This window comes from Chinchilla lanigera, unplaced genomic scaffold (assembly GCF_000276665.1).
Source record: "Chinchilla lanigera isolate Chin_1 unplaced genomic scaffold, ChiLan1.0 scaffold00034, whole genome shotgun sequence".
NCBI lineage: Eukaryota > Metazoa > Chordata > Mammalia > Rodentia > Chinchillidae > Chinchilla > Chinchilla lanigera.
The window spans coordinates 3732370-3746991 of record NW_004955435.1 but is presented as its reverse complement, the minus strand read 5'-3'; the positions used below and the strand labels follow the sequence as shown (position 1 = coordinate 3746991).

The 14622-nt window shown below is 40.5% G+C and overlaps 1 protein-coding gene across 1 annotated transcript in view; it reads left to right on the top strand.

The window, feature by feature from the left end:
- Window positions 1–14622, top strand: part of LOC102020949 (lipid phosphate phosphatase-related protein type 5) — a gene marked incomplete in the record, with an annotated part of 118316 nt that overhangs the window by 71541 nt on the left and 32153 nt on the right. The window contains 1 exon segment of the mRNA XM_013516396.1: window positions 9651–9827. Within this exon segment, the coding sequence (XP_013371850.1) occupies window positions 9651–9827 (177 nt within the window).

The following is a 14622-nucleotide window of genomic DNA, read 5'->3' as shown; positions in this document are numbered from 1 at the left end:
TCCACCCAGTCATCCATCTATCCACCCACCCATCCACCCACCCACCCATCTATCATCCATCCATCTACTCGTCCATCCATCCATCCATCCATCCATCCATCCATCCATCCTTCCATGTTTTCTTAGCCTGGTGCTAGGGGCCAACCACAGAGTAGGGTGCAAGTCAGAGATCACCCTTGTCCTCATGGCAGTCCAGTCTAGTGTTTGAACTCAGCTCTTTGAACTGGTACCATGTCATACGTGGAGACTGGTACCTGGCTCAGCCTTCAAACTCTTATTTAATCCGGCATGTACTTTAAATTTATTACTAGCACAGCAAGACTCATGTGGTTTTATGTTTCCATAAAAGAACACCAGACGTTTTGATTCTTGGTGTACCTCGAAACATAATTATCCCTGTAGCTGGGAACAGATTTCCTTACTTGAAGCTTGTGCTAGCTGCACTATTACAACCAGTTCTGGAACAGCTCTAGGATGAGTCAGATTTCCCCCTTCCTCTCTGTGCTTTGTGCCTCCACCCGTGGTCTCTGCTCATTCACATTCCTCACCCAATTTAAGGACAAATCGCAGCAAGTGAACTTCCTAAATATTCTGATCTGCTCATCACTGTAGCCATCATTCCCATTCTGAATGGGACAATGCAGCACTTAGAAATGCTTCAATCAAGTCTCATTTTAAAACTCAGATATTCTCACCACACACAAAGGGTAAATTGGTGACATGGTGGATAAACTGTTCATTAACTTGTTTGAGTTTTTCATAATGTTTATAGGAATGAAAATAGCACATTTTACTCCATAAATATACACAATTATGATCATTTAAGAATAAGAATTTTTTCAGAAAACCTCAATATATTGTGTCATTTAGTGGCTTCCAATTTTCCTTTTAATAAATATCTGAACTTCTTCACTCGACACACAAAACCATTTGTAACATGGCCGCATTAATCTTTCTGGACTAAGCTCCTGCTCCCCACCCTGAACTCACTCACGGCCTCCAACTGACACACTGAGTTATCTTCAGGGTTTTCAGGTGGTCCCATCATTTCTCTTTAGAGCATGTAGGACTCCCCACCCCTCCTGTCACTTCTGTGTTGCTGACAGCATCCTTGCCACAGAAAGGACTTTGCAGGTGAACTGCTCAAGTTTGTATCTCTGCTTCATTTCCTATTAGCTATGAGTCCACAGGTGAGTTACTTAATTTTCCTGTGTCCTAGTCACCCCTACTGTTAAGTACCAATGTCATAAGATTGTCTGGACTATTTGATTGTGTACATGTAAAGAACTTAGCACAGTCCTTGATTCATGATAAAAGTTCAACACATTTTAACATTTTGTAGCACTAGCTAGCTTATTGAGAGTGAGCAAAGCATCGTGCCAGGCACTTAGGCAAAGGGGAAAAAGGCTATTTCTGTTCTTCATATGTTAGCAAAGGGTAATAACACATATCATTACAATACAAAAATGATAATTTTTCATAAGAATTTGGAACAAAATATAGGTAGCAAAATGAGAGAGCTTATGCTCCTCTGCTCCCATGGCTAAGACTGGGGCTGCAGATGTGATTTAAGTGAAAGGAAGCAGAGGTATCTTTTGTCGTCTTTGATAGTCCTTGCCCAGACCCAGAGTTTCTTGATGTGAGAGGTCGAAGCTGGTGGGTGTGGGGGAGAGGTTATGGGAATTCATGCTCTCCACCTTCCTCTTCCTTGAGAGGGAGTGAAGTACTTTGGAAACCAGGTGATGGCACAACGAGGGTGGATAGAGCCAAGTTTCTGATGAGTGAAAATCCAGGGAAGGGAGGAAGAAAATCTGAAACCATGAAAGCAGGGAACGAAGCACCCCTCCTGAGACCCCAACGAGAAAATCTTCTCCTAAGCCCCCAGAGAGGGTTAAGAATGAGGTCAAAAATAGCCTATTAGCACACTTGTAAATCTTAAGACTGCCTTTGAAATGTCACACAACTGTGAATATTTATAATGCTTATGGAATGATGTAGAATTTTGCTTTGTGGATGTTTGCAAATCTGTATCTGCCCTTTGTTCACGTATTTACACAGTGACCTGAAGCTGCATGTGTGTGGCTGTGAGTATGCACTTGTCTGTGCCTTCCTCCTTGAAAAATAGATGTTTTAAAATATGCTTTTAGTCTTTCCCCGATACTGTATAATTTAAGATATCTCAAAATCTAAAATCTAGTTATAAATGCTTAATTTTTCTGTTTTTACAATCAACAGCTATATTGTATAGTGCAGTTCATTCTGAGACTATGCATATAGATAATGCATTGTTAATTATAGTGTCTTTCTTTAACTGAGTCTGAAAAATATTTTGAATCTTAAAGATTTAACTGCAAATTCAGATAGTTTTGAGAATTAGTCAGAGACACTTGAAATACACTGTTACTGGCTTACTACTCATTTCTTACCCCTAATATTCCATTGAAAATTCTTATTTAAATATTTTGATAGTTTTCTGTTCTATCTTCATTTGCCTGTACAGAAGCCAAACTAATTCCTCAGTTCACTTGATAATCTAGTGCATATTTTTGTAGTGTTTTTAGGTTTCCAGGCTGGTGTTTTAATATAAATTTTTGTTCCTTACTTGCTAGTTAGAGAATTTTAAATCTCAGAAGTGGAAGAAATCTTTAAATCATTGCGATCAAATATTGTTTACTTACAGATAACTCACATGTCACACAGTTTGCTTCTTCTGTGTCAAAAGCAGAAATAAGATAGCAGGCTATTTTCATGTAAATATCACTTTGCTTTTATCCAGTATATGGGAAACAAGTGTTGAGTGGTAAAGAAGTCATTCTTGATTTCACAGATGACAGTGTCAAGTGAAAGTGTTTTTGTTCTTCTTGTTGATGGATGAAGTAATGAGTGTGCCATGTATTCAGAGGGGAGGGTCACACTGGAGAGAAATGGTCTCCATGTGAAATCAGCCATGGCTGTACTTTAAGGATAAGGTAAATGAGTCAGTGATGAAGGGGATGCTATTCACAGGCAGACCATCAATCGGCCATTGTACTGATTGCAGCTGAGTTACTGAGCATATTCTGATCCTAACTGCATGTACCAGCTGGTCCTAAACACTGAGGTTGTTGTTACTTACATCACATTTATGACTCCCTAATGTTACCCATTCACAGATGTCAACTACAGGATAAATTCTGTGTTTGTGATGATGTAATCTTTTGTTAGGTACCCATTAAGGCTATTATAGAGGAAATGGATACTTACGATTTTTTAAATACTACAACAGAGACCTTTATCACCATGCCCATAAATTTATTCTTTCTACCATCAAATGTGTAGTTTTAATAGAAAGATACCATTTTAATCCTTTATGTTTATTCTAGTTACAAAGCAAACAAAAGACTATATGTGCCCTGTGATAATAGCAAAAGTCTCACCCTGATGTGATCACCATGCTATGTCCTACAGCAGGAGCGTAATTCTTGTTTTTATTTTAACAGTGACTCAGAGAAGTTTAGTAATGTGTCTAAGGTCATGGAGTTAATCTGTGGTAGACTGACCTTCTAGCCGAGATTGTTAAACTCATAAAACACAAAACACTTGGTTAACTTTAATGAAGTGAAATTGTTAAAAGAAGCTGTTGTGATCCCTAGAACTGGAAAAAAAAGATTGTGATAATTTACTTAGAAAATTGAAAATAATTTTATAATAATACTATTTTATTATACCATGTACTATAGATATGAATTAGGGATATAGATAAATGTTTTCTGAAAAGTGGCCAGTAAAAACAGTTTTGGATTCAGTACCCAACTTCAACTAATATAATAAGTAAGAAGAATAAAATATCAGTAAAGATGGAATGCATATTATCTTTTCAGAACATTCAGTGGTCACTTTTCCTATCCTTTCAATTATGATGTTTACAATTAGGTCAACATTATCCAACAGAAATAAAAAGTGAACCATATGTATGATTCTAAAATTTTTAATGGGCACATTTTAAATATGTAGAAAGAAGTATTATTAATTTTAAAAGCACATGTTGTTCATCCTAGTATGGCCAAAACATTATTTCAATATGTATCAATATAAAATTATATTTTTATTCCTTTTCTTTAGTTTTCTAAGTCTAGTGCATTTTTGGTGACTCAACACCATCACTAAATTTCTATATGAAATACTTGATCTCAATTTAGACTTCATAAAATTCAGTGTAAAAAGTAGATGTATATGCACAAGTGGTTGAGTATTTCAGAGGTTTCTAACAATAATCTAACCAAGTTCTTTGAGGTTTACATTTAATTAAACTCAAAGAATTAAAAATTTAGTACCATAATCACACCAGTCACATTTCTAATGCTCAATACTTCTGATAGCTAAAAGTTGCCACATTAGATTACTGCCTCAGAGAAGGCAGTGGTGGATTGACAACTGGTCATTAACTAGTACTCCAGCTGAACTGAACCAGCATGGTGCTGGGAGTGGGAGGCCCACCTGAGGACTGTTGCCAGCAGCTTAGGAGGTAGAACTGGAGAAGAAGCTGAGGCTTTTGGGAGCTGGTAGAAGCTGTTGGGAGCCCGGTGGAAGCTGTTCAGAAGCTGTGAGGAGCTGTTGGTTCTCTTGGAGGAGCTTGTCATGCTGGCTTTCCTGATGAACTTGGCTGTTTTCATCATCTAAGGAGCTCGGGTCCTTACCGCTGAGAATAGCTTTGGTTCACTTTTGGGGAGCTTGGTCCTTCCTCTAAGCATTGCTTCCTGGCTCCATAGGGGAAGATGATGCACTGCTCAGTCTCCTGGAGAAGCTTGCCGCGTGGGCTTTCCTGATGGGAACTTGGATTTCCTCATTATCAGAGGAACTCAGGACCTCACTGTTACTGACGATGGCTGTGGTACTTTTCTGGGGAGCTCTGGTTCTTACTTTGAGTGTCACTTCCTGGCTGCAGTTCAGATCCCTCAGCCTGCTGGCACAGATCCTTCATCTCGCTGACATAGACTTTCTAGCTTCCACCACTGACCTTGGGGCCTTCGCAGCACAGATCCATGAAACAGGCCTGCGTGAAACATTGTCATTGGCTCTAGGCTTCCAATTGGACTCGTGGGAGTCATTATTATGGGCTCTAGGTCTTCAGCTGAACTCATGCAGGACATTGTCATGGGACCCGGGCCCTCAGCTGGTCAAGATTCTTTGGTCTTTAGTGTGGGGATAGATTTCCTGCACTCTTTGTATATGACTTTTTGGGTGACTATTATAAATAATCTTATAAAACATGTGGGCTATATTATATTGTTTTCCTTGCCAAAAACCCCAAATCATGACAATAGCCATTAGGAGAAATATATTTGTCAAAAGAGTACAAGATTTTCCAAATCTCAAAACTAGTTTTACACATCAAAAGCAAAATTTGGAGATCTGAAGCTTTTAAATCAACAATAGAGCGAACATAGGACATAAGGTAAGGAACAGTGCTGTCAACCTAGCAGGAGGGAGAAGATTCTAGGAGACGTAAGGAGAAATGGCCGCTGTGTGCACTTGGGTGAGCACTCTTAGGTCTGACACCCGGAGAAGGAAGTGATCCTCCAATAACAAAAATGGGGGAGGGGCTTCTTCCTCTTTCCTGGCTTGAAAGTGGGAGAACTCCCCCTTCAAAGTGCAGTGAGATGGGTCAGGCCGCAGATCAGACGCCGCCGAGGGGAGCCTGCAGCCCATCTTGTGCTGTGGGGAAGATGTGCTGGAGTGAAAGGATCTCTGCCGCCTGTGAGCTGACACAGACTGAGGCAGCGTGAAGCTGAAAGATGCTAAGTGGTTGTCCGTGGGTCTCAGTGCCGCAGTGGGGCACCCGCACGGACAGTGGAGGCCCAGGAAGACAGAGAAGGAAGTTGGTACCTCAGCCCCGGGCCACTGCTGTCAGTTTGCTTCCCCATGGCAGTCATGAGGTCTTGCTGGCCTCCAACTAGACTGCAGTGTTGCCTTGTCAAAGGTGAGAAACTGTGAACAGCGGATTCAGGATTCCTCCCTCCCCGTCCACGTCCCACCCACAGTGAAGCTTAGATCACTATGGAAAATGCAATGGTTACGTCCTGTGCACAATGTAGATTTAACGTACCAACTTTACGACGTTTGTAGGGGCAGCAAGTTGTGTTCCCTAAGGAGGCATGGCCCGTGCTCCTGTAACAAGCGAGAGGTTAACAAGAGAACACGTAATAAGTGTGTCTCATCGAGTTTTAAGCGACACAAGAAACCTCAGAAACGAAGACACACTTTTTTGCTTGGGCTCAGTGAAGAATGGATGATCACGTGGAAGTATGACTGGACAAAAGAGTATGACTGTACAGCGAGAAGCTTCCTGTTTCATGACTCCCTTTGGGAAGAAGCGTTCTGGTTTTCTACAGCCTTGCTTCCAGGGAGAGGGGAGGAGTTATTCCACTTATTTTAGTGTAAAACAGGGGGCAGGAGAAGACCAGAGAGAAATGCTGTTTCTGAGGCCTCTCAATCTCGTTTAGTTCAAATTCTTCATCATGTCAAAGCACCATACTATCTGTTTGTATAAGCAAGGAGAAAGGTGTAGAGGAATCAGGCTATTAGCCAGGAGAAAATAATTAGCTTTTGTTTTCTGTATTTTAATGCTAAAAGATATTTGTTGGATGAATAAAGAATGCTAATACGGCTGAGTGGGTTGACTCATAAGATCAGGAGCACCCCCTGGCCCCTGAGGATTGTGTAAGTACCACCCCGCCCCGGTCGTGTCATCATTCTGTTTGGGTTTATTTTAGCTACCTCTTGACATCTGGTTAACCTAGATGGTTTCATAAGTGAATTAAAAATGAGGAGAGTATAAATAGTCAATTCCTGGCCTATACCCAGCTTGCCTAATAGTTTATTTTGCCATAATTTCCTCTTCTGCAAATTTGGGACTAACAGGCTTTCTGTAAAGGTAACAAAATTAGACTGGTTAAAACACACTTATATTTATAAAGTACCAGAGTTGCCAAGTACAAGTGAAAATTCTTTAATTTTCCTTTTGTTACATCCCTGGTGATTACATCCCGAACAAAACCTGTGCATTATACAGCACTGCTGTAATCCAACTTAAAATTAAATCTCTGACTCTTGAAATTCCCATAACCCTGGGAAATTTCAATCTCCTCCTGTTCGCCGTGCTCATTCTGAACATTAAGTAGGGATCTGATGTAGGAAAATACTAATCTCAGGCTTCTTATGATTATAGATGCTCTTTCAGTAGTTTGGATAGTGGCTATTTTGGGGCTTTCTATAAGCTTTGCTTGAGTCACTGGGACAACTTAGGAACAACTAAGTTGTTCAGAGGGTTGTAAATTAAGGTTAAGCCTTCCAGTCATGGGGAGCCTCTGCAGTTTGAACATGTACGAGCTGGTTGGTCCCTCAGATGGCCTTTCTGCAGAAGGGGAGCAGAACCATTTACGAAAGCCATACTGATGCTTGAGGAGCTTTAGCACGTGGACTTCATTTGCCCTCCTTCCCTCTTCTCCAGGACAAAGCTTAGATGGAGCCTCAGTTCGATGATATTGTGGGGCCTCCCACCCCCCTGCCTTAGTTCCAGTGCCCTCTCACTTCCTGACACTCAGTTTCTGCCCTGTGACCGCTTCTCACCACCCCCCAAGGAAGCGGTGAGGAAGAAGAGAGGAAAAGTGAGAGATCCTTGCGTATATAGGAACCGGAAGTACTGCGTGCTTTCCTCCCACGTCAGCTACAGCCTCTTGTCTCTCAGCAGGGGCCCCTCATGCTGTACACTTTCATAGTAAGCTTTATCTTGCGTCAGTGTTTTCACCTAGGCAATGAAAGTAATAATGACAACTTACAGCTTGTTTGAGGATTTCAGGAGATAATGTAAATGCCTAAGACATTACCCTGAATTGTGACCACTCACTAAAGAATAGCTATAATGAATATTAACGGTATTCCTATTATTTGATTATCCCACATTTATTTTGCCCTCATAAGGATAGGCTACCTTTAGTTTTGAGATGTGAGGAAATGCAAAGGGAAGGAATCACCAAGTACCTTTCTGGCTATGTTAAAGAAAATTCCACAAGCAGCCTAAATCCCATTGTATTCATATGCGCTGGGCATCCTCAGAATTGCTGTTAGCTGCATCACTGCCAGGTGGAAGAGTCGTGATACCCCTGCCTTGTTATGCCCACACAGAGCTCCTGACACATCCTCTCAGAACGGTGAAAACATCTCTTTCACATCTCTCCTGTTTCCTCCTCATGAATGCTCATTTCCTGTGACTGAACACGTTAAGCCTTTTGGAGGACAATCTTAGACTACACAGGCAGAGCTCTAAAGGAAGAGGACAGTGTGGAGACAATCCAGACTTCTTTTTTCCATCAGAGTACTGCGACATAGGGTAGACTGCAAAGGGCCAAAACTTGGCTAGAGTAAAGATTTGAACTATTTACACTGTTTAAATATTCATATAGCTTCCTCTGGTAGCTAACAGTACTGTATATTTTGCCTAGAAAAAAACAATACAGAAGATAATTACTAAATTTCATAGCATTCTAAAATGGTTGTGAGGAACTAATTTTGGTTTATTCTCTTAGGTAAATGTATTTTTTATTCAATTTAGGACAATAGTCAAGTGATTATATCCACTTCTAAGTATTTTTCTGAGTATAGTATCAGTACCAGATACATCCTGACATTAATACCATGAAATCTCATCTAAAATTGTCCTGTCAGTGCCATCTTTTTTATAATTACTTTATTATTGGCTGGAATAAAAATGGACACAATCCAAGTGCAGTCAACAGGTTTGCTTATAGATGTGACATGCTTTAACTTATGAACAATTGAGCTATGGAATTAATCAGATTAGAAGGACCAAATTGTTTTTGAGGATGGTTTTTCACAATTTATATATATTTCAGTCTGTGCTATGAATTGACACTATATTTTTTTATTAACATATGTGAAGATGCCAAACTATAGGTATCGATTCATTATTTTGTTTTGTTTTTAGTTGACACATTTCCATCATTATAATTTTCTATATTGTCCTAGATTTTACTGATAAATTTAAACAAATTTCACAATTTCAGATGACAACATAAAAGCAAATATTGGGATTGAATTAACTTTAAATTCATTCTTCAAATAACATTCATTTGGCAGAAATCTCCACTTTATTTTTTTCTAACTATATTTACTATACTATAGGTATGTATCTGCCCAATATGTAATATAAAAGATGAAAGCATTAAAAATATCAGTTTTCTCATTCTAACAATATTGTTGCAATTGATCTAAAATATAAATTCAAGTAATACCAGAAAAGGTAATTGAAAATTGGAAAGGAAAAGAAGTCCACTTGGAAAGATGTGGTCAATATTCCTAGATAATTAGTAATTATTACATAAGAATTGACCACAAGCTATAGCCTTATCTTTTAACTATATTATTGCTACTCAAACTTGGCTTTTAAGAAACTTCCTTCAAAAATTGCATAAATTATAGTTAATTGAACCAAAAAACATATATATGTCTCTCTCTCTCTCTCTCTATATATATATATATATATAGAGAGAGACATATAAATTGTGTGTGTGTGTACTTATACCTAATGTACTATGTGTATGTATGAAGGAAATAACTTCATGAAAAGTCATGTTTTCTACTTACTGTTTCAGATGTACATTACCAACACAATCAAAGCCAAAGGAACCAGACTTGCTAAGCCAGTACTATGCTTGGGATTAATGTGTTTAGCCTTTCTTACCGGACTCAACAGAGTAGCAGAATATCGAAATCATTGGTCAGATGTGATAGCAGGCTTTCTGGTTGGCATATCTATAGCAGTGTTTCTGGTAAGTACAGATTTATTTAATATTTATCTATTAATTTAATGTAAATATTTATTTAATACTTTATATATTATTGTATTTTTAATGAATTTATAGAACTACCTAGAAGAACACACAAGGGTGAATCCCTGAGTTTATCTAAATGTAATCTATCAAATGATAATATATATATTTTAAGTCATGACCCACCCCTCCCCAATTTGCTCTGCTTAAAGTCAGGTTTGGAAATGAAAAAAATAAATAAATTCTGCACCTAAAGGTGAACAGAATACTTTCCTATAAATGGAGGAGGGCTAAAAACAGTCCTCTCTGGCGAGTTTTTACAACTGGGTTATTTAGGCTTAAAAATTTCCTTAGCGTGGCTTACATCTGGGCTATCTGTGCATCTCAGAGTTTCCTAGTCCCCGGGCGCTGTCTCCTGCCTGAGCCCGCATGTCACATGGCTTCTGACACGCTGCCCCCTGACGTGGGCCATTTCATTCCAAACATTTCCGGATACTTTCTACGACAGCACCATCTCTAAGCACCAGAAGACTTCTAATGAAGTAAACATCTGTGTTTCCATTGAAAAGTTATCGTAGGATATTTATATAGGTGGTGAGTGTGGAAAATGTATTTTAGAGTTTATCAATACATTGTAAATGTATTGATAAATTATATAATATTTTACCTAGTTGACAAAATGTGTAGATTATAAATCAAGATGTAGTTCTATATGGACATATTATAATTAAAGAAATACTTTATTTACATTTTTATTACATTTGAATTGCTTTTTACTCGAACCTTTCCTTCCTGAACATTCTTTCACTAGTTTATGATCATAAGCAAAAATTTGTGTGAAACTTTCTGGCTGTTGAATGCTTGAGCACTTCTGCACCTGTATCTTCAGTAGGTTATTTCCTTAATACTTCGCTGTGGTGAGGTGGTGACTAGGATCATATACCTATTTGCATGCTGTACATTTGTGTGTGTGTGTGTGTGTGTGTGTCTGATGTCACTCTGTAACTCTTAAGGTCACTGGGCGATGAAGGCCCAATCCTCTGTTAAAAAGGAAAAAGAATATGCTGAGATGAGTTAAGTTGAACAAAGTTTGAGGGAAAAAAAGAATTTTAAAACTGGATAACACTGCAGACCAAAGTTGAATCCCTCACCTTAGCACGTGTATGGGTTATGTTTATACCCAAAGGAAAAGAAGTGGCGTAAAGGAGCAGCCTGATTGGCTGTGTTCGGCATTTGTGTAATCATGTGTAATCATGTTTTGGCAACTTTCAGCCTCCGATTGGCTGCAGGTTCAGCTGTATGAATGGTTAAGATTTAGATGATTGGTTACAGGGGAATGATTGTAGATTAGGTTGCAATTTATTTACATAGCACGCTAGAATATTTATCGCTGTATGCAGACTGCTTTAGACCAAATTTTGTCATCCATATGCAGAAACAGATTTGGGCCAACCTTGTCAGTTTAACAACGCACTTTTAGAGATATCCTGTAGGTTCATAAAGAAGAGGACCCAGACTTCAACCAGAACTTCTTCCTTGATTTCACTCACCACAGTTGAAACCGATTAACATTTAAAACAAAACAAAACAAAAAGCATAATACAGGGGGCTGGAGATTTAGCTCAGCGGCACAGCGCCTGCCTGGCAAGCGCAAGGTCATGAGTTCGGTTCCCGGTGCTGGGAAAAAAAAAAAAAAGCATAATCCATAAATCTTAAGAAGAACCAAAGAACACACCAGTAGTAAAAACTTACAAAACACTAGTGTCATATGTAACTGTGTTTCAGCTCCCCAGGTCCAGAATTTTTCCCCTGGCATCCCATCAGCCTTCCTGTCGATCTTCCTTTGGTTGCTGCATGCCATCTTCCTATTACTTCTAGCAACCATGGTAACACCTTGAAAGCCAAAACCAGGACCGTGGTGCCTCCTGGTCACTTCCCAGTCTGAGAACCATGTAGTAGTGATGAGGTGTGCTTCAGACCCTCGCCGTGCATGCACGAGACCTCGCTGAGCACGTTCAGAACACTTTGAAATTGCCCTTCAGACATTGCCAGGGGTCCAGGAAAAGACTTCATGCAAGAGTCATGCAAAGACAGTGACTTTACCATATAACTAAACATGCATTTACGCGTTCATTTTCAAGAGATTATGAATGTGGGTGCCTACAGAGACCAAGCACTGTGCCAAGAAGTGGAGATGCAAGCAAGTTCAGAGGAACACGGCCGGTTTCCAAAAGAATCAAACAGTACTGGTCCTGTCTCCTTAAATGCCGTCTCCTTTTCTCCTGTCATAAAACAAACATATCTGCTCTAATCTAGGCACTGTGCTTGGTGCTGGAAGCAAATAGCTGAAAAAGATACAGTCTGTGTGCTTGAGGAGATCACGGCCGGTGGGAAAAACAGACAGAAGGTTTTACGAAGGTTAAGTATGCTGAGAGAAGTACCAACAGACAAGAAGATGAGCTCTGTTGGGATTAAGCACAGATAAGAAAGCGGAGGTGGTATCCCTGCTTTCCTTTTGTACACTCTTAAGGATGTAAAGTAAGCCAGTCTAGGCTGGGCACAGGCCGTGAGGGGCGAAGCGCACAGCGCACAAAGGTGGGACGAGGTTCTGCATAAGCCGGGCGCGCACAGAGCCGTGCTGTGTTCCGGGGCCGCGTACAGCTTGCTCGTAAAGGAACATGGCCTCCTGGAATGGTAGCACGTCTCTCTCCCATGAGTGACAAGAAATGGGACCCTGGTAAGGGACATGGGGTACCCTGTCCCTGAATGACCTTGTTTGTCATGATAATTACCTGGAGTTTTGTTTAAAAAGGTAGGCAATTTAGGAGCCACTGTTAGACTTCAGCTGATTTTAAACAAACAGCCTGGTTGAATCCCCACTTGCTCACGTATTCACCGGTTCCACTGAGTATTACTTATCCTTTTAGAGCCTCGGTCCCTCCTTCTTTAAATAAGACTAATAACACCCTCCCTAAAGGATCCTTCTTAAGAACTGCAAAGATGAAAAGGAATTGTGGACATTTGCTAAGTACCTGAATGACAAGTAAGTCCCATAAATTATAGCTTTATCTCATTCCCTTTTACTCTCCGGTAAGTTTATGCTTTGAAATATGTTTGCTGGAAAATAGAACTGCAGGTGAGAACAGAGGAGACAGGTTACAGAAAACCAGGGAGAGAAAATGGTGCAAATTGCACCTCGGTGGCACCAGGAGAGGGGAGGATCTCCCCGAGGACAGGTGAGAGGATGGGTGAGGTGGAGTGGATGAGCCTGGGGGAACTTCGGGGGTGAGTCAGGCCAGGCGATGGGAGGAGCGATCTCTGATGATTCCCCAGTCTCTCGTTTGGACAACTCAGTAGAACATTTATTTTAAGCAGTGACTTTCGCTCTGGCTTGCAGTATCCTGGAGTGTTTCCAATTATTTTGCAGTGTGTGTAGGATTCTAACATGATTCCAAAATAAAATTAACATTAACCCGCTCCAAGCTTCTTTGGCTCTGTTAAAGCCCCACCATCCTCCCCAGGCTCTTGGCCTAGCATTCGCCTTTGACTCATTCTTCTGGTTCATCCCCCACAACCAGTGACTCATCTGGTTCAGTTTCATTTCCACTACAAAACCTGTTTCTTCCATGTCTTGTATCCCTGCTCATCTGACCAGTCTCTCACCCAGAGATTATTCCTTCTCACCTCTGTTGTATGCTTAGGTTCTTAGCTCCTTTCTGACTGCAGACTGTCTTGCTAACGCCACCCTTCCACCATGCCGATCTATGCACGTTATAACAGCTCACGCTTAATAACAAAACCAAACCAAAACTTCTTTCCTGCTGTAAGAAAACCAGACACTGCTACTGGGCTTCTGCACCCTCAGGAACCTGGCTGTGATCTTTCCACCCAAGTTTACGTGCCCCTCTTTACTGTGTGTGTAAATCACGCACTTTGAGTCCAATCAGCTTGCTTCCCCTGTCACACACAGCCTCTGTCCACTTCGCACACTGACCTCAGGAGCATGTCGCTCTCCAGTATAATCCAGAGAGCAAAACGGGGAGTAGTGAGGCAGGAAAACCTCCCTCTGCATTCTGCTGTTGCCGCTTGCTGTATGTACAACCTTGTGCCTGTCGGTTAGCTTTGCTGTATGTACAACCTTGTGCCTGTCGGTTAGCTCCGCATTATTCCCCAAATAGTGAGCCCTTTCCTGACCTGGGTATAAAATGGCTACTCTTCCTTGAAGAGGATTCCTTTCCTTAGCCCCTGGTTTACTTTTCTCCATAACACATTTCAACTCTCAATGCACCACAGCTAACGTTTTTGTTTTATTTGACTATCGATTCCACTGCAACATAAGCTTCTTACGGAGAAGTCATCTATCTGTTCTCTTTCGTACCCCCAGTGGCTAACAGGTCTGGCACATAAGGGATGCTTGGTACATATTTGAGGGGTGAATGTATCAGTGGTCATTTCATTTGCTTCCTGGAGCTCCTTTAAATGTTAAATGAAATTCCAAGTGTAGTAAGTGCAGACTAGTTCCTGGTACCAAGAAAGTGCTAAGTGTCATGATTGTCACCTTTGACATCTAGAGTATATTTCAGTTCTTTGGCTCAAGCCAGTTTCAGTTTCCCTGGGCAGTGCCCCTGATTACCTGACCCTTCCTCATTTCTACCACACTTGAAAGTGTGGCCTGTCCTGTTACCGTCTTACCAGGATTTATACTGTATAAATTCATCACTTCTTCTACGTGTATTTTGCTCAAGATAGAGAACAGAATCCTCACACAAAACAAATATAATTGAACCATAGTTGT